We start from the raw sequence: 25,768 nt of genomic DNA on the forward strand, positions 1-25,768 counted from the left end.
TAATCTATGAACATTAGGAGAGTAATATCTAAAAGTTATCCAAGATGAAGGCGCTTCAAGCTGTAATTGCCTTCTCCCTCTGGACACAGGGATATGGATACCTTCATATGTCATCAATTTGTTATAAAATTCCCTGATAAGTGTTTATAGTGCATCTAGATGTGAAGATCACATCATGACATTCCCGGCAATTAGTATATGCTCTCTGTGCCACTTCTAGTCTAAAATGTATAACGGATGCCAGTGGCAAAAGTGTCAATTTTTGTTAAGAGACCATTGACACAGAGACAGATGGAGCCCTACAAGTGCATATTAGCTCATTTACGTGTTGTCAATTTGCTGCGGTTTCTAGATTGTGTGGAGGCGCCAACACCACTGCTTTCTGTAAACATATGGCTAATTGTTTTCTGGACTACACTGACTGAATCCCCTTGCAAAATGATCCTTTGCCTCGGCATGCTTCAATTCCACAACCTTTTGGATGAGGAGAGTTACAATGAGCTAGATCCATGGCTGAGTTGTTTTATGTGTCACAAAAGAACTCATCAGTTTCCTATCTTAATAAAATCTCATGCCAGTGCCATTTTTAGTGAGCGTTTTCTGCTCACTTTTAGCATAACAAAGACGAGGAGTTTATTACCTATGTAGCCGTATTGGAAACATTTAATTATTTGTAGGTGGTGATATCAGCAAGCTGAATACTAATTACAGAAAGTAAGCCCAGGCAAGACAAGCCACACAAGTGAGCTCAAGAAGAGAAAATTAATCAATTCAGAGACTTGCAGGCGAGGTCTTCACTCCGAATAACAAAGCAAAATTATTAAGTCTGGTTTTGGAATAAAATAAGAATGTCTAATAATGATCCAGTGACTCACGCGTACAGTGAATGCATTAACATAACAAAGGCTCCTTCTTGTGTTTTTTCAGCTCCAGACAATATGTTTCTCACTTTACAAAGTAACTAAGTTCTAACAACATGGGCGACAACACTATTATAAACCATCATACCCAATATCCCTAGCCTTCTACTGTACCTAGGAATCCAAAAAGCACAATGTTCAAAAGCCTTTCACTGCGTGAGCTTGAGTGATCCTGGTATCCAAATCCATGCCTGAACTCAGTCAGGGGCGTAGCTAAAAGGCTTATGGGCCCGGGTGCAAAAGTTTATCTTGGGGCCCCCAACTACTTTTAACTCCTTAACGCAGAGGCGTAACTTGAAGCTCCTGGGCCCCAATGCAAAATCTGTAACAGGGCCCCCAATTATAATGCTTTATTGATAGTACTGGGCTCCTTACATGGAGGCGAGGGGCCTTATGGGCCCCCTAAGCCTACTGGGCTAGCTGCACCCCCCTGCATCCCCTATAGTTACCCCAGTGGACTCAGTATCTAAACAGTTACACGAGTAACAAGTGATATAAATGACCCTGTATAGGGTGCACATTCTCTCTAGTCATTGGTATAGTAATATAACTGAATGGGATTACATGACCTTGCAGTTGGTGTGAACCATTATCACATCCCTGTCCATACTTATGATGTGCCAGATGTTGAGACCAATTTTCAATTAAACCTCTATAGCCATTCCACTGAATGTAAAATCTGGAGCAGAAAGGAAGGACTGAGTAGTCTTTTCTGTGACCCTCTGACGTATTTTTACAATTGTACACCATATTCTTGAACACCAAAGAAATATACAGAAGCGTGTCACATGGTGACTCTTCACCGGGCTCTGGCATATGGACTTTAATAAGAAAAAGGCAGCCATTACATATGCTCATCAGCGTATGTGAACTACTCTATTCAACTGCTACGCTTTGCTCTCAGGAAAAGTGCCACAGCATATGGTCCCCCTAGCGAAGCATTAACAGAAATGTTGACCCATGCCCCTAGCCCTTGGTTATGCCATCGAAGACCAAGGCTCAGCCATCACTGATGGATGCATTTATACTTTGCACATATAGTTGTGTGGTTTCAATATAAGGCAAAGGTCATGATAAAGAACAATCCACAATATATGTACATAAACATTAGCCTCCAATGCACTGTAACAAATGTATTGAATATTGCGTCAGTTCTCACCTGTCTGGTTTACTACTCCATTTTAACGCAGCAACAAAAAAAATTGGAAATAGGTCAGTATGGCTATTATGTAAAGCAAATAAAGCTGTTACCACCACTACAGTGACTTCTACAAGAACCACACAGACGAGTTAACCAAACAGAATATTCCAAAAACTATAATTCAGTGTCTAATTCTCATGTGAATTTCTTTCCACCACCTGTAATTTTAAAGAGACTCTGTAACCATCTTTTTGTACCCCTCTCTCCAAGAGCAGCACAAGATAGTGACAGGCATGCTGATTACAGTGGCATGTCTGCTGTATGGATCTGTGCAGTAGTTCTGAGGAAACTTGCATTTTATCACTAACAGCAAAATGCATAGAAGACTACTTGAAGTAGTCCTGGATATTCATGAGTTGCAGCTAGTTACATTCTCCCTGCCATTCAGCCAATGATTGACATCTCTCTATGTATTACTGTGCATATAGAGATAGCTGTTAATCATTGGCTGGAGGGTCGAGTGGGTGTGGCCAGCCTAAAGCTTATGAATATGCAGGACTACCTCTGTATCTGGCTGCTACTGATAAAATGCAAGTTTCTCCCAAACTACTGCACAGATGCATACGGCAGACATATCACTGTAATCAGTGTGACAGTCACTACCTTATGCTGCTCTCACTGATGTCTGCAAAAAGATGGCAACAGAATCTCTAAGTAAGTACTTATTATAATTATATTGATGTGGACAAGAACAACTACCTTAGCACACAAGTTTTGAACATGCATTCTTTATAAGGCCTCCTTCACATAGGCGACACGACATCGCCGCAAGAAAATCGCAGTGATATTGCATCAGTGGTCTGTGCTTGAAATATAAGCCTTTCCCGAAAATAAGCTCTATCTGCAGGGAAAAAAAAGAATACATCACCTTAGAAGCGCTGTCCGCCTCTGCTGCATCTTTTTCCTGGTCCCCGGCACTGTTCTTCATCATCTTTTCTGGCCAGGGATTGAAAACTCCCCGCCTCCTGGAAGCGCTGCCTCTGAATGGCTGAGCGCTTTGATCCTTGGCCAATCAGAGCCAGCGCTCGGTGAACCAATCACAGCCATCCAATCATTCATTTTCTCTAAGCTTCTCTATGATCCATTGAATGGCTGTGATTGGTTCACAGAGCGCTGGCTCTGATTGGCCAAGGGTCAAAGCACTTAGCCAATCAGAAGCAGCGCTTCCAGGAGGCAGGGATTTTTCAATCCCCAACCAGAGAAGATGATGAAGAACAGTGTCGGGGACCAGAAAGAAGATGCAGCAGAGCCGGACAGCGCTTCTAAGGTGATGTACTCTTTCTTTTTAGATTTTTTTCTGCCGTTAGGGCTTTGTTTAGGGCTTTGACAGTAGGATTTCCTACTGTCACGTTTATGTGTGATGCAATGCAACAGACAGGAATGCTCCATAGGGAAACATTGGTTCCAAAACCTTTACGAGTCGTGGGCATATCGCATAACCCGCAAGATTTTTTACTCACAATGTTGCATGCTATAAAACATCGTAAATGTGAAGGAACCCATAGGAAAGCATGGGCTTCTCATACATGCGATTTGTAGCATTTTCTCAACGTGTGAAAAGCGAACGACTTTGTCGCCCGTGTGAAGAAGGCCTAAAGGTAATGTATGACTTATATTTGTTTTTACTACTTAGAATCAAATAGTGAAACATTTTCCATGTTCTAATTGTACATTTTTTTAAATCTACTTTTCGTACATGATCATGGGGGCGGCCATCTTGCCTGAGCTGCAGTTAATAGCATTTAGAGATGTGTTTTACAGCAGCCTCTTGAACCATGGACATAATTGACCGAGGAGAACCCATTGACTTGTATGGCAGACTGGTCTAGGCATATTTTGTGACCTTTAGGTCATTGTCCAGGGAGCAGGAGGGATTGAGGGCTGTGACCATCACCTATTGTGAATGGTGACTGTCTATCTTCACTGCAATCCTGCCTGTAATGATAATGTGATGATGGATGAAAAGTTTTCTCTACAGAGCAGGAACTGTCAGCCCTTTTTGCTTACTGCAGTGGTCGGTGTGAAAACTGCAAGATATTCATCTTTTTTAAAATATAGATAGTGAAACTGAAGATTTAAAAAAAAAAAAAAATCACTAAAAAATTCTGGCCATTTTGTTCCTTTCCTAAACTACCCCTAATATAAAAACTTAAAATACTGTATACAAAAGGTCATCTTCTGATGAAACCTCGCCCTTTAAAGGGGTAATCTCAGCATTTACTATTGATGACCTTTCAATAGGATGCCAATAGTTCATCAGCTGGGGTCCACCGCTCAGGATCTCCACCGACAACTGATCATCCAGCCTGCTGCCAGTGCAGCGGTGCCAGACATCTGCTTTGGTGCTCACAGCTGGAAGTGTAATAGAAATCAGCGTCTCCAAAAAACTGCAACAGCTTTTAATTATTAAGAAAAGCCCTTTGTTAAAGTTGTGTCACTCTTTAGCTTATTCTTACTTAAAGGTAAACCCCATGAGTAAAACTTGCACTCCTGCCGGGGAGTTACTGAAGCTTTGATTCTACCTAGTACATTCAGTGGATATGGACCAAGCCGACTCTTCTCTTCCACTTCTATTGCAGTGTGACTAAAGGCGAATGACAACTGAAAGTCGCATTATATGATTTTGGTATTAAAACCTGACTGAATTTGAGACCTTGCAGCTCAAGTTCTAGCCTAGTAGCACACGAGTGAGATAAATATAAAATGAATGGGGTTACTGTTAAAGGGGTTGTCCGGTCACAAACATGCTTTTTGAAATTACAGCTAAATGAGTTAAAACAGTTAAAACAAACTGTACCTACCTATCCTGAGACCCAGTGATTCTCCTGGCAGGTGACCACTGTCTGACAATGAGGCTGTAGCATCACTTTTTCGAACTCCTGGCATGCTGCCCAGGATGTGAGCACTGATGCCAGGAGAACGGGTGGTGATGCTGCGGCCTACGGTCCCCTGAGGACAGGTAAGTACAATTTGTTTTATTATTTTAACTCATTTGGCTGTAATTTTAAAAAACATGTTTGCAACTGGACAACCACTTTAAAGAATACTCCCACTCAGATGACTTTCCAAAATATGCTGCTATATGTGCATGAGGAATAACATTATTCCTGGTCAATATGTGACTTGTGTCCTGAATTTTTTATCCACCCCTTTGCAGGCTCTATCTGTAATTCCCACTTTTCTCTAAGCTGGTGGGTGGAGACTGCTGTTGTGATGTCTTCTATATACTGAACATGGAGAAAACTGAAGATCCTGTTCTCTAACTCTGCTGTGCATGGAAGACAGTAAACAGCAGTACTGAGAAAAGTGGCCAGCACTTTAGTGTAATGTTTCAGCTCAAAACGTAATTTTAGGTAAATAATTGACACTTTTGCTAGTTATCACATTGGCCATCATCATATTAACACAAGTTTATAGTACATTGTGCTTCAATTTAACTCAGTAGGATTGAAAATATAAATTACATTATACAGTATTATAAACCAACTCCTTTGTAATACAAGACAGATGTAAGACCCAGGGTGCTATACAAAATCAAGATTAGGGCTCGTTCACACCCGTGTTTGCTATTTCCATTTGGATTCTGTCTGGCTGTTATGTTTTAGAGCAGAAAAACAGAATTCAAACAAAAAACTTTCCATTTTATCCCCATTGATTTCAATGGGTTATCAAAAAAACAGAATGCTCACTGATCTAATGTTCTTGGCTACTTGGAGGTTTTTGATGTAATGTTACTTGGGTAAATGAAAATGGCAGGTTATGTAAAAAAAAAAATTGTAGATTTTGCATATTAAATTATCATAAAATGGTGCATTCGCATTTTACATTTTAGAAAGCCACTTACCTTTTATACAGAAGGATTGCTATTACAATACAGATGATGAACACAACAGCTAGAACTGGTCCGACCACCCAAATCAACCCCTCCTCCTCATCTGTCATAGGTTGGGGATCAAGCTCCATTGATACTACAGGATCGGAATAAGGACTTGTGGCATACATGGTCTGTACATAAAGAGAGGCTCATTTAGCAATGTGTTGAAAACATGTATTTTACATAACTTATAAAACAGAGATCTTCAATAATGTTCAACAAGCAGTGAGAGACGGAGGCATCGTTTTATGAATTATAGATTTTTTTAACTATTAAAATGTAAAATTTGAAGTTAACATAAATGAGATGATCAAAATATCTTTAAACCTCTTAAGAACCAAGTGCGGTAAATATATGACGCTTGGTCCTGGGCTTTAATCCCGGCCGGTAGTAAAAAAAATATGATGCGGGTTTAAAGCCCCTGCTTCTGCAATCAAGCAGGAGCAGGTCGGTTTCTCAGCTACTAGTCACAGCTGAGAATCCGTAGGAGAAGGGAGAAGTGGTTTTTAGCTTTTTACCCCCAATTAAACAAAAAAAAGTGGGGAAAAAAACTGTGAAACACATATTAAAAAATAGCCCTATATGTCACGGAAAAAAAAATCAAGCAAAAATAATTTTGGTAGCTGAAGAAAAAAAAATAGGGCAGTTAAACACCACGTGGGTGAAATCCCTAAAAAGTTTATGACCCTTAACCCCTTGAGTGGCGGGTTTCCTACCACCCTGTCGTGCCCACCAGGGCAGGTTTTTTAAAATGGCCTAATCATTGAATTTCAACTAATTTTGCAGTCGCGTCTCAAGAGCCATAACTTTTTCATTTTTCCATTAACATGGCCATATAAGGGCTTGTTTTTTGCGGAACAAGTTGTGATTTTTTTTAACAGGGGGGAGGAAAAAAAGAAATGGGGGAAAAAAGAAAAAAAGGGGCCATGTCATGAAGGGGTTAAATAATGTATTAACTTTAGAGATGAGCGAACGTACTTGGATAAGCACTACTCGTCCGAGTAATGTGCTTTATCCGAGTACCTCCCCGCTCGTCCTGAAAGATTCGGGACGCGCTGCGGAGCGGGGAGCTGCAGGGGAGAGCGGGGAGGAACGGAGGGGAGATCTTTCTCTCCTTCTCTCCCGCCCGCTCTGCCCCGCTCCCCGCTGCGACTCACCTGTCAGCAGCGGAGCGCCCCGAATCTTTCAGGACGAGCGGAGAGATACTCGGATAAAGCACATTACTCGGACGAGTAGTGCTTTACCGAGTACGTTCGCTCATCTCTAATTAACTTCCTTCTCTGGGTCATTACGATGCATGGATACAACATGTGTGATTTGTATTTTTGATTTTTTACGAAGTAAAGGGAGACAAGTGTTTTTCTAATTTTTTTTATAATTTTTTTTTTTTTTTAATTTTTATTTAATTTTTTTTTCCCTTTAGGGGACTTCCACAGGGACCCATCAGGACCCCCTGATCACATTCTGGGGGTCCGATGGTGACAGCCCTTTACATGCTGCAGTGACAGCACTTTACATGCGGCAGTCACATAGACTGCCGCATGTAAAGGGTTAACACAGCAGAGATCAGAGGTTTTCTCTGATCTCTGCTGTAAGAGCAGGTACCTAGCTGTCCTCTCACAGCCAAGCACCAAGCTCTCCCTGCCACAGAGACCATCGGCTTTCTTCTGACAAGCCGATGGTCTCTATGGCAACCTGTAAACAAAGCAGGAGATTGCCGGCATATCGGCAATATCTTCTGCTGGTTTTTCAAAGCCCTTGCTTTGTTCTCTGTGGGACTGTGCAGGCAGAGCACACTGCCACAGCTTGTAGCATTGTGCTCTGCAGCTCCCATAGTGATACATAGCCCGGAAATCTTCCGGGCTATATCACTATCGGCAGTGGAGCTCGTCCCCGAAAATTTCCGGGCGTGCCACTCAAAGGGTTAAGGTACAAAACAGTCTGGGCCTTAAGGGGTTAAAGGGGACCTGTTAGCTCTCCTGACCTATCTGTTTTGGTAAATCCTTGCATAAAACTTCCCAATCAGTGCTGACAGTGTCAGACACTCCCCATTGAGAAGGGGAATGGTAACACCCAGTTGTCAATTTATTCACACACTTCCAGGAGGAATAATAGAGGAACTACACAATACAGAGTTCTCAGAAATAACGCTCCAGAACGGTTATCTTATGTGAAATCAAATATTTACTGAGACACACAAGTCGAGAAAGCAGACAAATCCCCCTGGAATATTTGTAAGCAAAGATTTAAAGAGACTCATTTACCAAAACGGTCTAATATAACCAGCCTTGTAGCCCATAACGAGCAGTCAGGGTTCAGCTTTTATTTGAGCTTAGCTTTGATTTGTTTCTGTGGATAATAAGTGTAACATTGAGGCCCCAAGACCCCCACATGTATAATGTAGCAATGGGCCATCCGGACTTCCTGAGGACGTAGCTGAGCGCACTCACACTTTCTTACTATTATATATTTTCTAGCATCCCCATTATTAGGTCCTAAAGGACATCATAATATATGCGTTGTATCTATATTCTGTACATATCGCTGTTCCCATCTCAGTAAGGCCTGATTTATACGAGCGTTTTCCTGCAGCTAGAAAAAATGTTGCCGGAAAATTGCGACCGTGTAAAGCACTTGATTCCAATGCATTCCTGTACATGGGCGATTTTTAGCCGCGAGAAAAAAAAAAATCATGATTAAAAATCGCCACATCAATGGCAATCTTTTCCCCGCAGGGAGTTCCCATAGAATCCCATGGTAGCTGAAAAAAAGGAAGGAGTAGGGATTTACCTTGGTCCAGCACTCATTGAAGAAGACAGCTGGCTCTATTTAAGCTAAGTAGGGCCATTCTGCCGACCGCCGCTGTAGCATCCTTTTCACGCGATGTGGCCGTGTGAATGGATGAGAAAACGCTACTTCCTTTTGGAATTAGATCACAGCAATGCAGCATTGCCACGATTATTTGACACAATGCATCCTGCCTGAAAATGCATCATTTATGTGAAAAAGGCCCAAGGCTGCTTTCACACCTGCGTTGGGGATCAGTTCAGGGTTTCCGTCTCTCTGCTCCATTTCTGGAGGAGAGAGATTGAAGTGAAACAGAAAAAAACGGATCATTATTTTTCCCCCATTGCTTTCAATGGGGTGTCAAAAACACGGATAGGCTGCAGTTTGCTTCCGCTCTGTTAGGTTTACGTTTTTTCCTTCCCAAAAAATGGAAACCCAACAGAATGGAAGCAAACAGCAGCCTTTAAGTTGGCTTTCCGTTTTATTAAAACCTCATTGAAAAAAATGGATCCGTTTTTTTTTTCCATTTTATTTCAGTTCCTCTCCTCCAAACGCTGAGCAGATAGACGGAGACCCGAATAATAGATCACCAATGGATATGCTGATCCGTGTCATCAGCTGGTATTTCTAAGAAATGCTGTCTGCCGTGCCCAAATGAAAAAGAAGGTAAAACCAAATATCCGTGTTTTGCGCCTACAAAATTAAAATGCAATACACAGTGATTTTTCCCAGAAAGCTGCAATTTGCTTACATATTAGCTGTAAATTGCCAGAATATAACTTTCTGTGCGTGTCCCTCATCATGTGGCTAAAATGATGTTTGCCGTAAGAGCTATTTATTCATGCAATCCACAGACAAAGCAGGAACCTTTCATTTTCCACAGGCATTTTAGAATATAGAGCCGCTGGGAAGTTCATGCCTCAGTACTCTCCGTAATAATCTGCGAGAGGGAGGTCTATCAATTGCCGAGCATCTCCGAACAGGAAACGCACAAACTGCTTCCACTCTTCACTCCAGCCGAAGTCAGACGATATCGAGATATTATTCCATAAATAGCTAATTCTAGTCCCGGGTATTACAAGATGGAAACCTAATGCGAGTCATTTCCCAGGTAATTAGAAGTAACACAGGCCTGAATACGAAGGGTATGCGAGGAGCTAATGATACATGATGTACGAGGCGGAGAGAGTAATAGTCATCAATAATTAGCATATAACGTGGAATGACAAGGGCAGTGTTTTTGGACAAAAAGTTAGCATTTTCTAGAACGTCTTCTGTATTACCCCATTTTCCTCTATTCTTTGGCTGGTTTTTAGGATGTTAGAAAAGTATCATGAAGTGCGGACATGTTGTAGCTCTTTATAAGGTGTAAGCGTATCGCAGGTTGTACGACAAATATTACATTACAGTAATGACGCTCTCACGCTAGCGTTTGCCGACACACACCATGCGGGAGATACACTGCTGCGTGACGGGAAATCCACATACGCTATCTTGGCGTGTAATATGGCCAAGGTAGAGCATGTTGTGGGTTTTTTTGCGCACAGATCTCACGCTGGTGTGTGCGAAGCACTATTTCCAGTAATGTAAGGTTAGTTACTGCGTATTACGCGTGCAAAACCCGTGTGTGATTTGCGGTAAAGAACACTAGTGAGAGAGTGGCCTTAGGCTATTCTTTTATATGGGTTTTACAGCTAAGGAAGGTGTGGAGCCTGTGGAGCCTGTGGAGCCTGTGGAGCCTGTGGAGCCTGTGGAGCCTGTGGAGTCTGTGGAGCCTGTGGAGCCTGTGGAGCCTGTGGAGTCTGTGGAGTCTGTGGAGTCTGTGGAGTCTGTGGAGTCTGTGGAGTCTGTGGAGTCTGTGGAGTCTGTGGAGTCTGTGGAGTCTGTGGAGTCTGTGGAGTCTGTGGAGTCTGTGGAGTCTGTGGAGTCTGGGTGAGGTTCACATCCACGCTGGTTCCATCTCCAATCCGGCACAAAATACCGGAAGAAATAGCGATGCATGCAGTGCTTTTCTTCCGGTAAAATACTGGGCAGCTGAGCGGAAACCGAATGGACCCGATTACAGTCAATGGGGTCTATTTGGCGCTGTTTTGTTCCATCATAAGATGGCCCCGTTTGGCCAGGGGATTCCCCTTTCCTGAACCCAGAACGGAGCAGGAAAACGGAACCGCCACTGCCGATGTGAAAAGAGGAGCAAAGAGCTGACAGAAATATACATTAGGCTGCCTTCACACCTGCATTAGGACTCAGTTCATGAAAAAAAAAAAATAAATAAACAGAAAGCCACTCCATTCTGTCACGTTTTCATTTCTTTGGATTTCTTTGTTTTTTTTTTAAACCTATTGAAATCAATGGGGAAAAACAAACTGATCGTTTTTTTCAGATTTATTTTAGTTTCTTTCCTTCAAAAACAGAGCAGAGAGATGAAAACCCTGAACTGAGCCCCAACGCAGGTGTGACAGCAGCCTTAGTAGATCAGTAGTCCTTATTTTCATCCATCTCAAGCTGTTTCTGGAACTTTGAAAGTGCAGCCTGGATACAAGCTTGATTTCCACGTACATGTAAGGCCCTGCTCACATGGCAAAGTTTTTATTTAAAGACTCTCTGGCCAGAATACCTATTTGATGGGAAGAACGGTGCTGCATGCCCTAATGTTTTTGCTGCCGCAACTAGGGCCACCACAGTGGAACCTGACAAATCACATCATCAGAAACGGGGTCTATTGGGTGCTGGTGGTGTCCGTTGTGCGATGGATCTGGCAGTGTTGGGATTTCTGGTATACCAGAAACTGGGGACACAAGTGTGAACAGAGCCTTGAACACACACAACAAGATACAACTACGTATTGCTGTGAGCTCACCAAAGGAACGTATTCTGCCATTCAGTTGTACAGAACAAAGAGAAGTGCACTTTTTGCAGAAACTTAAATAGTGTTGAGCAATTATTGAAATAATAGGATCTGGGGTGATTGACCCGATTTTAAAAAATAATTGTGAAATGAGATTCCCGATTCCAACTTTAATTAAAACCAATGACAGTAAAAATCGGGTTCTCTAATTTGGCCTCCAAAATGTCCCTTGAACAACAGTGGTGGTGGTGGGGGCCAGTGGTTAGCACTGCTGCCTTGCAGTGATGGGGTCTCAGGTCCAAATCCCCATCAAGGTCAGATTCAAGCCTAGCACTCCAGGACTGCAAAGCAGCACTGCTAAGCCAACACACCAGTCCTTTCTACTCCAAACAGAAAGCTGATATTTTGGCGTTTTTTTCCTATGAATTGGACCAAGATGATCCGATCCAAGTTAGCAAAAACCAGTCTCATTTTATCACCTGGCCAATCACGAAGAGCAACGTGAATCTTAAATTCTGTATACTAAGATTATTTTTTTAATAACCCCCAAAACATGACTATCAGTAGGTAACCCGCTCTACCATCAGCTTCAGATGTGGCCAACTACTGATGGACCTTACAAGCCCGTGCCATGGTTGCGTTCCATTGAATGTCTAGTACACCGTTTAGCTGCATTGACATGGCATTGTCATAGTCCGTAAGATGGTATACGTTTGGTATTACTAATGATCAGCAGCAATAAAACATGTATGAACATCCAACAGATAGTAGATAGTAAGTTGACCATGCACATTCTGACTATTCAGTACATATGATTGATGGAGAGCACTTTTATCACCAATCTCTCAGAGACAAACTGATTGGGACGAACCAACATTTCCCTAATGTACTTGATCAGGGTACAGTTCATTGTTTCTACACACACATATAAATAAACCCCCCAAGTGAAAGCAGCAAGTAGCCGAGCTATTCTGCGTATGAGATGGCATAGAAGGCTTTGTACGAAGGAAAGTCAGTTCTGCAAAATTATTTATGCAGCTAATATTACCCAGTGGGCGGTGGATTTCCACTGTGAAAACAGGACGAAATGTATGTACAGAATTAGTGTTAAAGGGAACCTTTCATCACTTCTGTGTGCATTAAACCAGCTATGCTGGTAAAACAATGAGGTATTGTACTTTACAAAATGTGTTTAGGCAAATATTTTGATCAACTCATCCCTTGAAATAGGTGGTATATACTTTTCCCATGTATCTTCACAGCAAGTGGACTGGTAGGTGGGCTGGACCGTCTCTGGTAGGCTCTCCGGACTGTTTTTTCTTGGTCTCCTAACACCACCCCTCTCTGGCATGATACTGTGAATACCATAGGAGACTGTGCATGCACCGATATCCCGGCCCCGTGCATGCACAGTTCATCCGCCCTTTTATGGGCAGATTTGCTAGATTAGAGTTCCCGAGTAGAGATGAGCGAGCATACTCGATAAGGCAAACCACTCGACTGAGTAGTGCCTTATTCGAGTACCTGCCCGCTCGTCTCTAAAGATTCGGCTGCCGGCGCGGGTGACAGGTGAGTTGCGGCGGTGAGCAGGGGGGAGCGGGGGGAAGAGAGGGAGAGAGAGATCTCCCCTGCGTTTCTCCCTGCTCTCCCCCTCCGCTCCCCGCCGGCACCTAAATCTTTAGAGACGAGCGGGCAGGTACTCGAATAAGGCACTACTCGCTCGAGTTGTTTACCTTATCGAGTATGCTCGCCCATCTCTATTCCCGAGCTATGATCAGCGACGCTGATGTCTTCTATGTCATCATATCACAGTTACAGAAAAGGGCAACATAGTCTGTCCAGGAAATCAGTCCGGCCAGCCCTATAGAGACAGTCCATCCTGCCCACCGCGCCGCTCGCTGTGAATTTACATGAGGAGCGGGAAAAGTTTATGCCATCTTTTTCAAGGTATGAGCTGATCAAAACGTGTACCATACTTCATGGTTTTAGCGGTATAGCCAGCCTTATGCACTTAAGAGTGTTGATAGGTTCCCTTTAAGGACAAACATTGATAATACTTACATATCAAAATAATCATTTCATTCAAAAAAATAAAGAGTAACTAAATGGAGTCCCCCTGCCGGCAGCAGTACTTGAGTCCTGCTGTCAGGTATTAGCATTATACACTGCTGTCTTATTCTATCACAAGTATAAAAACATTCAATGAAAAGGTCATTATTTGCAGTTATTTCTAAATTTTCAAAAATTCTCCTTCATGGATTGGGTTTGATATTATTTGCAACACTCAGAATTCTATTTTGCCAACATAAATATTTCAACATAGTGATGATCCTACTCACCAATTCTGTGTGCTCTATTACTGCCAGAACAAAGAACACATATTCTTGTCCATTTTGCAATTGCTTGTTCTCAAAGCCACCATAATTTTTCTGATCTCCTAGGGTAAACTCCGTTGGAAGAACATCAAAGTGAGCTGCTATGTAAGGTTTTGATTCAACTTCCCTCTTAAACCGAATACCTCTTCGCTTCCTTGAAATATCCTTCAAAAGCTGTGAAGAATGATAAAATAGCACATTATTTCTAAACTGACTGTTTATCATTTTCTATTACTGTTCACAGATCTTAACATTTGCAACGGAAGCAGTATGTGGGTATCATTCTATGAATGGTGAAGGTGTAAATCTGCTTTAGTTTATCGGAGTAAACAGTGGTTTCTACGCTACCATTCTTAGTCTTTAGATCTTGTTGAGTTCTTCCTTGACAACATCTCATAAAACATAAGTAAGGGTTACGCTGGCGATACACTTCAGATAGCTGTGGGCCAAATCGCAACTCTTCTTCCACACACATGCACAGTTGGCCGAAAGTACATGTTATTTTTATAGGGAGAGGGGAATCGGGCATCTCTGACAATGGCTTCATTCCCGCATGAACAAAGAATAGGGCAGATTGAAAGCCAACAATTTCTTTTGCTCAACAACTGATGTGGCGGAGTTGACGACATTCCATGGACATTAGATAGTCTGTTCATTGTATTGAAAACGGTGGTTTGGAACTACTTGCATGTTCACAAATTCTGTCCCCCACCAATCCCTGCACACCTCCGCCTATATTAGGCAAGATCCTCCCTTGGAGGATGCCCAAGTAGTCGGTCGATACTAGCCCCAGTTCATTTATCCCAGTTCTCACTCCTCCTTTGACTCTCAGTGACTCTGACATCTCTGCTTTCTGACCCTAGCTCTGTTTATTGGACTATGCTATTGCTCGTTGACTGCTTCAACTTCGTTTCTGCATCTGTGGTGCCAGCCTTGACCTACGATTGTCAAGTCATTACGCTCCTGTACAGACAATCAAGTACTGCACCTTGGCCCTATACAGAGTCAGCTAGCACACCACCAGCACTATCTGTGAGAGTAAAGGCTTGGGGACCCCACAGCAAAGTAAATATGCTGCTTGGAGGGGGTCAAGGGTGAAAACTGGGGTTCCCAGGTGCTGCCTCCACAAATAGCCCTAAGCAAGGCAGGTCCACACATCTGCCTGTCAGACAGCTTGCTTAGGCCATGGACCCCACTGGCGTGTAGCTATCTCACTGGATCCAGCCGCATGAGATCATGCATTTCAGGACCAAGTTTCCCAGGTCCTGCGGACTGCTGGTAGCTGCCTCCCAAATTGCTACGCAAGTTGCCACCCAAGACGTCACCCAGTTGTCTACTCGGCTAACAATTCACATGACAGACCCAACTAGCTCTTTTCCATCTGCCTTTGCTACAGCCACTGGACCATAGCTACCCTTACTATCACGCTACGATAGAGACCCTAATTCCTGCCAAGGATTCTTGAATCAATGCCAGATTCATTTTGAACGCAAGCCTACTTAATTCCCCAATGACTACAGTAAAATTGCAATTATGATTACTTTATTCTCTGGTGAAACTGTAGTCCATGTTACTTTTCTGACTGCTTTCCAGACTGTGTTTTAAGAACCTGACTTACGCTAGCAGTCTATGACTGTTGGTCAGTATGCTACACTGTTCTGCATGCGGATCATGGAACTAGAATGGATCGACCAGGCTGCATTTTATGAGGAGCTTAATGGCAGAATTAAGAATGAACTGGTGGGCAGAGAGCTATCTTCATCCCTGGATGCCTCCACAAATAGCCCTAAACCAAACAGATGTGTGGCAAAGCAGGTCTACATCCGCCTGTCTGACACATAATATCCAGCAAAACATTGACTCCTCGCAGAACTGATGTAAATCTATTATTTCCCCAAACAGTCCAAAGCGCCAACATATTTCTGTGCACCAGAGTTAATATCAGCACTGAACTTAGTAAATAATTCTTTTCAATAAAAATAAAATATTAGAGATGTTACTGTGGCATAAGATGAGCCGGAAAAATCATTTTTCCCTTCAGCAGTGACAAGCGGTTATTCGTAAGAGGAAATTGAAGCTGAATGTTCATTTGCCCAAGAGTCTTATATCAAGGGGTAGTCTATTGATGTCAATGAACGCTCTGCGAAGGGTAGTCTTAACCTGGAGATCACCTCTTTTACTTCAAAATGCCCTAATACTGCATTTTTAAAATGGGCTGTCTATACCTATCTGTTCAATGGTTGATCAAAATGTAAAGGATATTCCATACAGATGCAGTTATCACCTATGCAGTGGAAAGGGGATAAATGCTAGATCAGTGGAGAGTAGATCGGCCAGAAGACTACAGCTAGGAGATGTTTTAATAGAGAAGGGTGATCATCACTGCGTAGAATGTTCTTCCATTTTTCAACTGTCCAATGAGGACACTCCTTGCATTGTCATTCTAGATAGACCAATGCATCTTCTTTGAGTGAACTCACCAGACATTTGCAGGATGAATAGAGGGAGAAACTATCTGATGTTTATCAGACATTAGTATAAAATATGGCACAGATAGTACTAAGTATTATCCACTAAGTATTACCATATGGACATGAATACTACTTTTGATTGTTGCTCAGGTGTGCAATTACTTTTGGTAGGCTAGTGTGTATTGGCCCCAATGACACTGAATACTCTCTGTGGCACACTTTATACTAGTGTCTGATAAACATCAGCTAGTTTTTCCCTCTATTAATCCTGCAAAAGTCTGGTGAGTTCACTCAAAGAAGATACATTGGTCTGTCTAGAATGACAATGCAAGGAGTGTCATCATTGGACAGTTGAAAAATGGAAGAACATTCTATGCAGTGATGATCGTTGGGTCCCTCAATGATTTGCTAGAATGAGGGGCTAAGTCCCCCATTTTTCCTCCACCACCAGACTACAGCTAAGAGATGCTTGAATAGGGAAGCGGTTGAGCATGTGTTCTGCTGCTCCATACTAAGTCTATGATACTAAAGTCTACGGCGCACAGATTCGGCACGGTGTTCAGCTGTTTGCATGAGTGCCCTAGACTTCAAATGGGGCAGAAGGTTGTATGCTGGAATGTATAGGGGATAATTGCTTCTGCTTGTAAAAACCCTCCAAACCAACTACCGTATATACTTGAGTATTAGCCGACCCGAGTATAAGCAGAGACAATAAGTTTCACAGCAAAAAACTGGGAAAACTTTTGACTCAAGTATAAGCCGAGCTATACTCCAGTATATACTAGGTAAAAATAAAACCTCCATACTCACCTCCCAGCCGGTGTCTGTGTGACAAGCTGTTTGAATTCTCTGTCATCCCCCACGTCCTCTCTGCTTGGCTCTGTCAGTGCTGTGTAAGTAAGCGCTGTGAATGGATTGAGCGCCAGCCAATCACAGCTGGCGCTCAATCCAATCACAGTGCTTGCTGACACAGCACTGACTGCAGGGGATTTGAAAGCCGAGCAGGGCGATGACAGCAGGGAGAATTCTAAAAGCTTGATTGGCTGTGAATGATCGAGCACCGGCTGTGATTGGCTGACGCAAGATCCAATCACAGATCTTACTTACACAGCGCTGACAGCGGGGTATGACAGAGCCGAACAAATAGGACAGCGGGGAATGAAAGCAGAAAGAATTCAAGCAGCCTGCGGCACCACCGCCGGAGACACAGATGCCGGCTGGGAGGTGAGTATGGAGGGTTTTTTTTAAGCCTTCCCTGACTCGAGTATAAGCCGGAGGGAGCTTTTTCAGCACAAAATTTATGCTGAAAAACTAGGCTTATACTCAAGTATATACGGTAACTAGATACTGTACCTAGAAAAATAAATCTAAAGGTCGACTATTATGTATTATATTTCAGAGATCCACCAACCTCTGTCTTTTTTTAATCAAAAGCTGGAATATCTCTTAGTAGAAATAAGAAGCCAAACATGATATGAGGAAATGTTTCCGTTTTTCATGTGATTTGAATCGCTTCCACTGAAAACAGACATACGGAAGAGATCTCTCAACCTTTTAATTGAAGCACGTAGCTGACTTGTCAAATTCATTAGAGATTAAAAAAAAACAAAAAACATTTTTCCTATAATTTGTAACATAATGGGATTTGTGCGGCCTACTTCAGCGATATAATGCGCACTAAAATTCAATCTACTTGCAAATATTTTAGTGCTTTAAATAACACTTCACTCGGCCGTTTGCAAATATTATCTTTATAACAATATATTTAAATTAGAGTTTAATGATGATTCTCCTCCATCGTATCAATAATGCATTGAAAGAGGTTAATAGAGGGACGCCGAACGGCTCTCTAGGTAAATCAGTCACAAGGAGATGATTTCCACGATGAAAACGGTGAAATAAATGGCCGCATAACTCAGAACACCATTGAAGACAACAGATGGAGGAATGAAGAAAATTAGATTATTTAGGATAAAAGCAGCAATATTTTCCCTTTCACACAACATTTTATGTGCTGAATGCAGTTCTTGAAGATATATGAAGGTCTTTGGTCCTTTATCGGGAATCATTTTCATTTTCCAGTCAATGCATATCTTATTTCCTCCACCATTAATTCTACAATGAGGCCTCAACTCTTCATTATACCGGTACAAAGTGGGAAGCAACCCATTCTCACCCAAAAAATTTCTGAATTAATAAATGTTCTTTATCAAACTATTACACACATTAACGCACCAGAAAGTACAGGATGATTAAAATGGCACTGTGTTATGGGAACCAGCCTCACACAGCCATGCAATGTAATCTCAAGAAAGTTCAATGTCACTCCTTCTTTCATCACTGAAACTTTGCATTCTGCTACATTATTTCAAGGTTACAGCTAAGCCTTCGGCTTTCAAGGTTTCTCATACGTCTGTGTGCTTGTGTTCCTGATTCTGGGTGTCAGTGTGCTTGCTACAATCTTTTTACATTTTTTTTAGAACAGTTTACACTGTATAAACAAGTGTTAAGAATGGTCTATAAAAATATTCAAATGATGCAATGTGTATTGGCGACAGAATCCGAATGGTCATCCGGTAGAGGTCATGTAGAACAGTTATGGCTTCAACGTCAAAACGGAATACAGGGAAATGGGGGTACGTGTTCTGCTAATGCTCATGTGGTGCAGAATGCAGTCCTAAGCTCTCGCTCATGACCTGAAGGTTGTAAGTTCAATCCCCACGTGATTCAGGTAGCCGGCTCAAGGTTGACTCAGCCTTCCATCCTTCTGAGGTCGGTAGAATGAGTACCCAGCTTGGTGAAGGGGGGGGGGGGGGTTGAACAAATAAAATTACCGGAAAGCGCAGTGGAATACATTGGCACTATACAAATAACAAGTAAGTTCCTTCGCCCCTTCATGCTAGCTAGCCACAGAAATGGAATGTGTGTCATCCTCAAAGCAGTTATTTGTCATACATTTCTGGCATTACTAAATATACTCTTGTTGGAACGGTTGGCTCGAAAAGTGTTTTCTCTATCTCTACATGTGACATATGGATATGTATCATTTCTACAGAAACATCTATAGAAACAAAGGCTGAATGCAAAACAAAAAGGAGTAATGTTCTTATAATCTGTCTACATAAACTCTTAGCTATCTTAGGCTTTATATGAGGTGCGTCTACCATAGTGGGGTTTTTTTGCAAAGTTCAGTTAGATAAGAATAATAACTTAAGAATTTTGGTATATTATAACTTTTGTCCTTTGCATATTCAAAAATGTAACTATGAGCAATCTACAGACACAGCCGTTGGAAAGCTTTACCAGAAATGTATGACTCCATCCAAATATTAGTGTTCTTGCTTTAGGTTTACTGTCAGAATCCCTTCCCCTTATTTCATGTTATATCGCCTTGTCCTAGAAATCCTCTAGGTACATCAAAAGCCTATTTATACTCTTAATAATATTAGAATGTTCGATATTATATCACCTCTGTCTCCTGTAAAGTTTATCGCGGGCACCCCTACAAAAAGGGAGTGTGGTTGGGGGGTGGGGGGTGATTAGGCGCATAGCTTATCACAACATATAAATTTATCTCTGTTTTTCCAGTGATCCTTACAGTAATAGTGCCCCTCTCAGTGGGCCCAGTAGTAATAGTGCCCCTCTCAGTGGGCCCAGTAGTAATAGTGCCCCTCTCAGTGGGCCCAGTAGTAATAGTGCCACCTTTTATGTCCTCAGGAATAGTACTCCCTCTTATTGCCAAATCATTAAAATTGCTCTGTTATTTTGTGCCCATTATTAAAAATGCACTCTTTGTGTCCTATAATTAATAGTGTCCCCATTGTTGCCCTATTATTAAAAATGCTGCCCCATCATTAATAATGCTGCCCTTTGTTCTCCCTGACAGTAATAATGATCCCTCTTATTGCCCCATTACTAATAGTGCTGCCCCTTGTTGTTGCCCCAACAATGCTACCCCTTGTAGCCCTTCATCAGAAAAACTGTTCCCCTTATTGTCCCCATCAGCAATACTGGTCCCTCAGTCCCTCTTATGCTGAAAAAAACAATACACTCACCTCCTTTGCAGTTCTTTGACCTCAGTCTTTCCTCACTTCCAGGTTGCATGGTCACATGTGACTACGGTGTCCAAGTGACCTCAGCGATCACATACCATATGATAGCACAACCGGATGTCAGGCAGGAGAGGGGGAAAAGCAAAGGAGCCGAGTATACAGGTTTTTTTTGGTTTGTTTTTTACTTTATAGTCTCTTCCGGCCACCTTGTAAACTGGGGGTTCTGGAAGATGCCTGTAGCATCCGCTACTGCAACAGTAGTTGGGGGGCGGCTCCAGGATGTGACTTCTTCCCGGTGGACTGAATGGTCAATTCGAATCCCTGGTGCCACAGCACCCCTGGCAGGCTCACATGGCACATCAGGGTGTCACAGCACCCAGGTTAGAAATCACTACTATATACAGCAATATGTCGAAGCTGCAGAAACTGTGCAAAATATTTAATTAAACCCTATTGCAAAAATGATTTTCAGCCCCAAATACATGCATTTACGTAAAAGAAAAAAGCTCCCTAGAGGTGGCCATGGCCTTTTAAACTCTATGAGGAATACTGCCCCGAGTTTAATGATCTAAACGCAAAGTTGCGAAGACAGCAGCTCACAAAAGCTTATCAGATCGCTCCAGGAAGGTGGCTTTTTTAATACTGCTTCTTGGGAGAAAGCTGATTACTCCAAGGCATCACATGAAATATCAGATGAGCCAGAATTGACTTTTGCCATTTATGGATTTAGAGATAAACTACTGATATACAGTAATAATGGCTGGGAATGAGAGTGTAAATTAGCAATAGTCCTAATATTGGCAGAAATGGTAATTTTATGTAAATGGAGTAGAATGAATCAAGTCATAATGGAGTATATGAATTAAAAGGAGATAATTGCAAAGGGGCCATGATGGGGCTTTGCATTAATGTCTCAGCTTAACAAAATGATACAAAGATATTCATTTCCAAACATCAAGCTGTTGATCCAGAAGTAATTCCCGGTACACTGTTATAGGTTCATGCACATAGTTACAGCTGTAGCATGATACTATGTGCACAATTCCGGATACATTAGGACATCTGTAATGTAATATTCAAAATATCACAGATGTGCGGTTTATAAAATAGTGTTGAGAACTATAAAACAAATTCTTTCAGCCGTCCCCACAGTATCCTAAACAAAATTATAGTATATATATATATATATATATATATATCCTAAACCAAACCTAATAGCTCAATGTTCACGATGTGGAATTCTATCACGGAGTTCCGCAGCATGAGATAACCCGCGGCATGTCCTATTTGCCGGGGTAATATGACCGGCCGGCTTCCATTGTAGTCAATGGAAGCCGGCAGTCATGCTATACTTCCACTGTAGCACAGCGGAAGTATAGTGTGGATACACGTCCCGCCCACCGCCGGTCGTGTCATATGACATTGCTAGCGTGTCATGCGCTGTACTGTGCATGCGCGCCAGCACATCATGCAGGAGCTGCACAGCAGATCCAGAAGTGAGTATGGGGTCTTTTGGGGGTGTGCCGTGACGGACTCCGCTGCAGTATTCCATTTGCGGAGCCCATCATGGCCATGGGCATGAGACCTAAGTGTGCGGCACGAAAATCTACCTCCTTTCAAAGTCCCATGCATGTCTATGGAAGAGCATGCGCATGGGACTCTGAAAAAGAGTGGCTTCCGTAGACTTCAATGGAAGCAGTCTGCGGGATTCACACAAAAATAGATCATGCTGCGATATTTCCTCCTTAGGCAGAAATCGCAATTCATTTCCACTCGTGTGCAGGAAGAAGCACTTCTCCATAGCATATTATGAACGGTATTTGCTGTGGATCCACAGTGCAAACACTTGCCGCAGATTCTGTGATGCAAATCCATTGTAGCTAGCCTTAAGTCAGATGTTTCTATGGTTACTGACGTACAATTCTAAATTTTTAATTTTTAAAAAAACTTTTATTGACAAATACATCACATTTAGTGAAAGACTCAAGATTTACAGTGTTGACCCTTTTTTTTCAAGACTTCTGCAATTCGGTACAATTGTATCTTGTCTCCACCACAAGTATGGGTGGAGACCTAGTGATGGGCTGTACCGGCCCCCTGTATGCACACAAGCTAGTGATTGGCTGCCTGCAGGAAGGTCCTAGCATCTTGGTGATTTACTTATGGCTGCGATGGAGGGTTAGGGTTAGAGTTAGTTTCAGTGTTAGGCTTACATTATTAGATGTAACTAGTTCCATGTTAATGCCGGACGGCTCTTATATGGAAGAATTTACAGCTAATAATGTAAGCCTGACACTGAAAGGAACCCTAAGCCTAACCCTCCATGCCAGCCCAAACTGATTTCCGACGCTGCTAGGAGCTTGCCGCACATCTAACATCATGTCTATCATATCTAATGCCTCATGTCTATGGGTGGATCAGATTCCACATGCGGGAGCCCGCAGCAGAATCTGATCTTGCCATGGTCACTGCTTAACTGTCCAGGTCTTCTATTTTCTTCACTGTGGATGTGTGTGGAAGCACTGGCCGGCACACCACCACACTTGCGCACTTTTTTTTTTAAAAAGCTCCTGCTTTCCCATGGAATCCGTGGTCCATCCGCAATTCAGTTGCAGACTGGCCGCGGATCGGGCGGCTTCCATTGACTTCAATGGAAGCCGTCAGTGAGGGAACCGCACTGACATGGAGCATGCGGCAATTTGTTCTCTATACCAAAAAGGCCTACAAAACAAATCTGCATGCTTTAATTCATGTGCGGACGCCCATGATTCCCTATGGGCGGCTTGATTTGCAGATCTTCCGCAAGGATTCCGCAAAACAGATCCGCCCGTGGACATTGGACCTTATTGACAACAGGCCAGCCTCCATAAAACCTTGCCTCACCATGCGTACAGATGCACTGCCACCTGCCTGATGCCATTCCTAAGCAAGGCAGACTGACCATTCATGTCACCATTCACAATCTTGCCTAAGAACATGCAAACACATTGCTGAGTATTTTTAGGAGCACTGGTGAACATACGTTATATACTGTAGTGACAGTATGGCTTAGTGAGCCTGACCTATCAAAGCAACTGAGCAACTATCAATAGGACAGGCGGAACCACAAAGGACAGACGAAGCCATTGGGGGCAAACTGCTCAGCCAAGTTTGTTTCATTCTCAACTCTTTTAACTAGAACACAGACAGCAAGAAATGTTAGGCGATGTTAAAAGAAGCACAAGGTAGAGGTCAAAAGTTAAACTGCATTGCAAATTGCAATTTAGCATTTGTTTCAGATTTAGCAAATGCTACTAATGAACGCGACCTTTAATAGAGTTCATATCCATAGAGATTAAGCCTTTGCTGTATAATCATTTCACCTCTTTGAACTTTCACATCTTTCTTTGCACTGAGCAAAGACTAAAATATTTATTACAAAGAGAAGAGATCAGGCCTTTTTTGGAGCTTTAATTTAAGTAATTAAACATTCTGTCCCCGCAGGCTGAGAACACGAATGATATGTTCAATCTACAATTCGCACTGACATTATGTATAAATTGGGTCTGGAAAACAGAATTGCCCTCTCTTCATTGTATCCCATTGTAGAAATGAGAAAGAGCGAGGTAGTGCTTGCCAACGATGTAAGGAAATAACATCCCACATTACCTCATCTAGTTCCATCTCATCTGGGCTATCCCAGGGCTTCGTAAACTTCCCACGTGACTTCTTCAAAGGGACAATGACAATGTAATAGCCTCTGTAAAACAGAAATTTTGATTAGCGTTAGTATGTTGTAAAAGCGTAAAAAAAAAGGTGCCTCCAGTTATTTGAGAAAAACGATCATAGCGCAAGAATTTACAAGATAATTGTTCATCTAAACCATTTCATTAGGGCATTTTGCTTTTTAAGAGCAGCAGAGATTGCAGTTGCATCTGCACTAAAGCAGACAGTAGGATACAAAGTGTCCTGCTCGCATCTAAAGACCCATTGACACGCAACGATATCGCTCAATAGCGAAAAGGAACGATAATCCCTGCGTGTAAGCGCAAAGCCATTGTGCACTATTCGTTCACTTGTCGTTTATCACCGCGTTTCAGCCTGCATAAATGTAGTCATCAGTAGAGATGAGCGAGCACGCTCGTTTAAGGCTGATGCTCGAGAGAGCATCGGTCTTTTCGAGTAACTGATTACTCGTCCGAGCACCATGCAGGGGGGCATCAGGGGGAGCAGTGAGGGAGAGAGGGATTTCTCACTCTGCCCCTTTCCCCCCAGCATGGTGCTTGGACGAGTAATCAGTTACTCGAAAAGACCGATGCTCTCTTGAGCATCAGCCTTAAACGAGCGTGCTCGCTCATCTCTAGTCGTCAGTATGGTTGGTTGTCGTTTGGTTTATATGACATTTGTTCAGTTGTTTAGTCTTTTGGACTTGAGGAGGAGGGGTGATTGTTTGCCCAGCTCAACACAATGACTACTTGTTTACTCATGCCGCAGAAGACAATGGCTTTTCTTTGCACTAATTTAAAAACCTCCAGGCTACAGATTCCTCCCATAAACACACGCCAACCTAAGCAAACAATATATACAGTGTTTGCTTAGCTAATAAAGGAAAATGGCAAGAAATTCACAGGGTTATCTTTACTTGTCAATGCTCAGCATTTAAAAGCAAACCCCCCCCCCCCACCAAAAAAACAAAAAAAACAAAAAACACTAATTCGTTTAAATGACAATTGTTGGGGGTAAATAGGCCTTACGTTACTGACTATGGCACAGACACTTCAGGACAGAAGACAGCAACCTAGGAAACTCAGTAGGAGGCTTTGTATCACACTGTCTAGTTTAGACGAATATGCTTTTTGCGCAGATTAGGCGTGCAAAAAGATCGCTTCTATGCTGACCTAAAGATTGCATGAATTCAAGTTCCATGAAGTAGCCCGTTCACATGATCCGAGGTTCGTGTTTTCCAGCCCCCATAGAAGTCTATAGAAAACACGCACTAAAGATAAGTCATGTCCTATCTTTTCACGCAGCACGGACCTTTAGATGCGTGTTGCACTCGCATGTCCTATCTTTGGCAGGTGGAGAGTATTTTGTGCATCTAAAAATCATTCGTGTGAACGCTTCTATAGGAAAGCATTGGTTCTTACAGAAGCGATCTTTTTGACCGCCTAGTCTGCGCTAAAAACAATCTCGTCTGAACGAGGCCTTAACTTCTACAGTCTAAAGCAAAAATAGCCCATGGAATTGATTTAGATACAGAA

General features: G+C 42.4%; 1 protein-coding gene across 8 annotated transcripts in view; it reads right to left on the minus strand.

The window, feature by feature from the left end:
- Positions 1 to 25,768, minus strand: part of PTPRD (protein tyrosine phosphatase receptor type D) — a 348,154-nt gene that overhangs the window by 84,772 nt on the left and 237,614 nt on the right. For all 8 annotated transcript variants that reach the window (XM_066604263.1, XM_066604260.1, XM_066604264.1 and 5 more), the window contains 3 exons: positions 24,177 to 24,267; positions 13,970 to 14,179; positions 5,966 to 6,126 (listed from right to left, as the gene is read on the minus strand). In XM_066604263.1, coding sequence (XP_066460360.1) covers positions 5,966 to 6,126; positions 13,970 to 14,179; positions 24,177 to 24,267 — 462 coding nt within the window. The remainder of the gene's footprint in view (positions 1 to 5,965; positions 6,127 to 13,969; positions 14,180 to 24,176; positions 24,268 to 25,768) is intronic.

Source organism: Eleutherodactylus coqui, chromosome 5 (assembly GCF_035609145.1).
Source record: "Eleutherodactylus coqui strain aEleCoq1 chromosome 5, aEleCoq1.hap1, whole genome shotgun sequence".
Taxonomy (NCBI): Eukaryota; Metazoa; Chordata; class Amphibia; order Anura; family Eleutherodactylidae; genus Eleutherodactylus; species Eleutherodactylus coqui.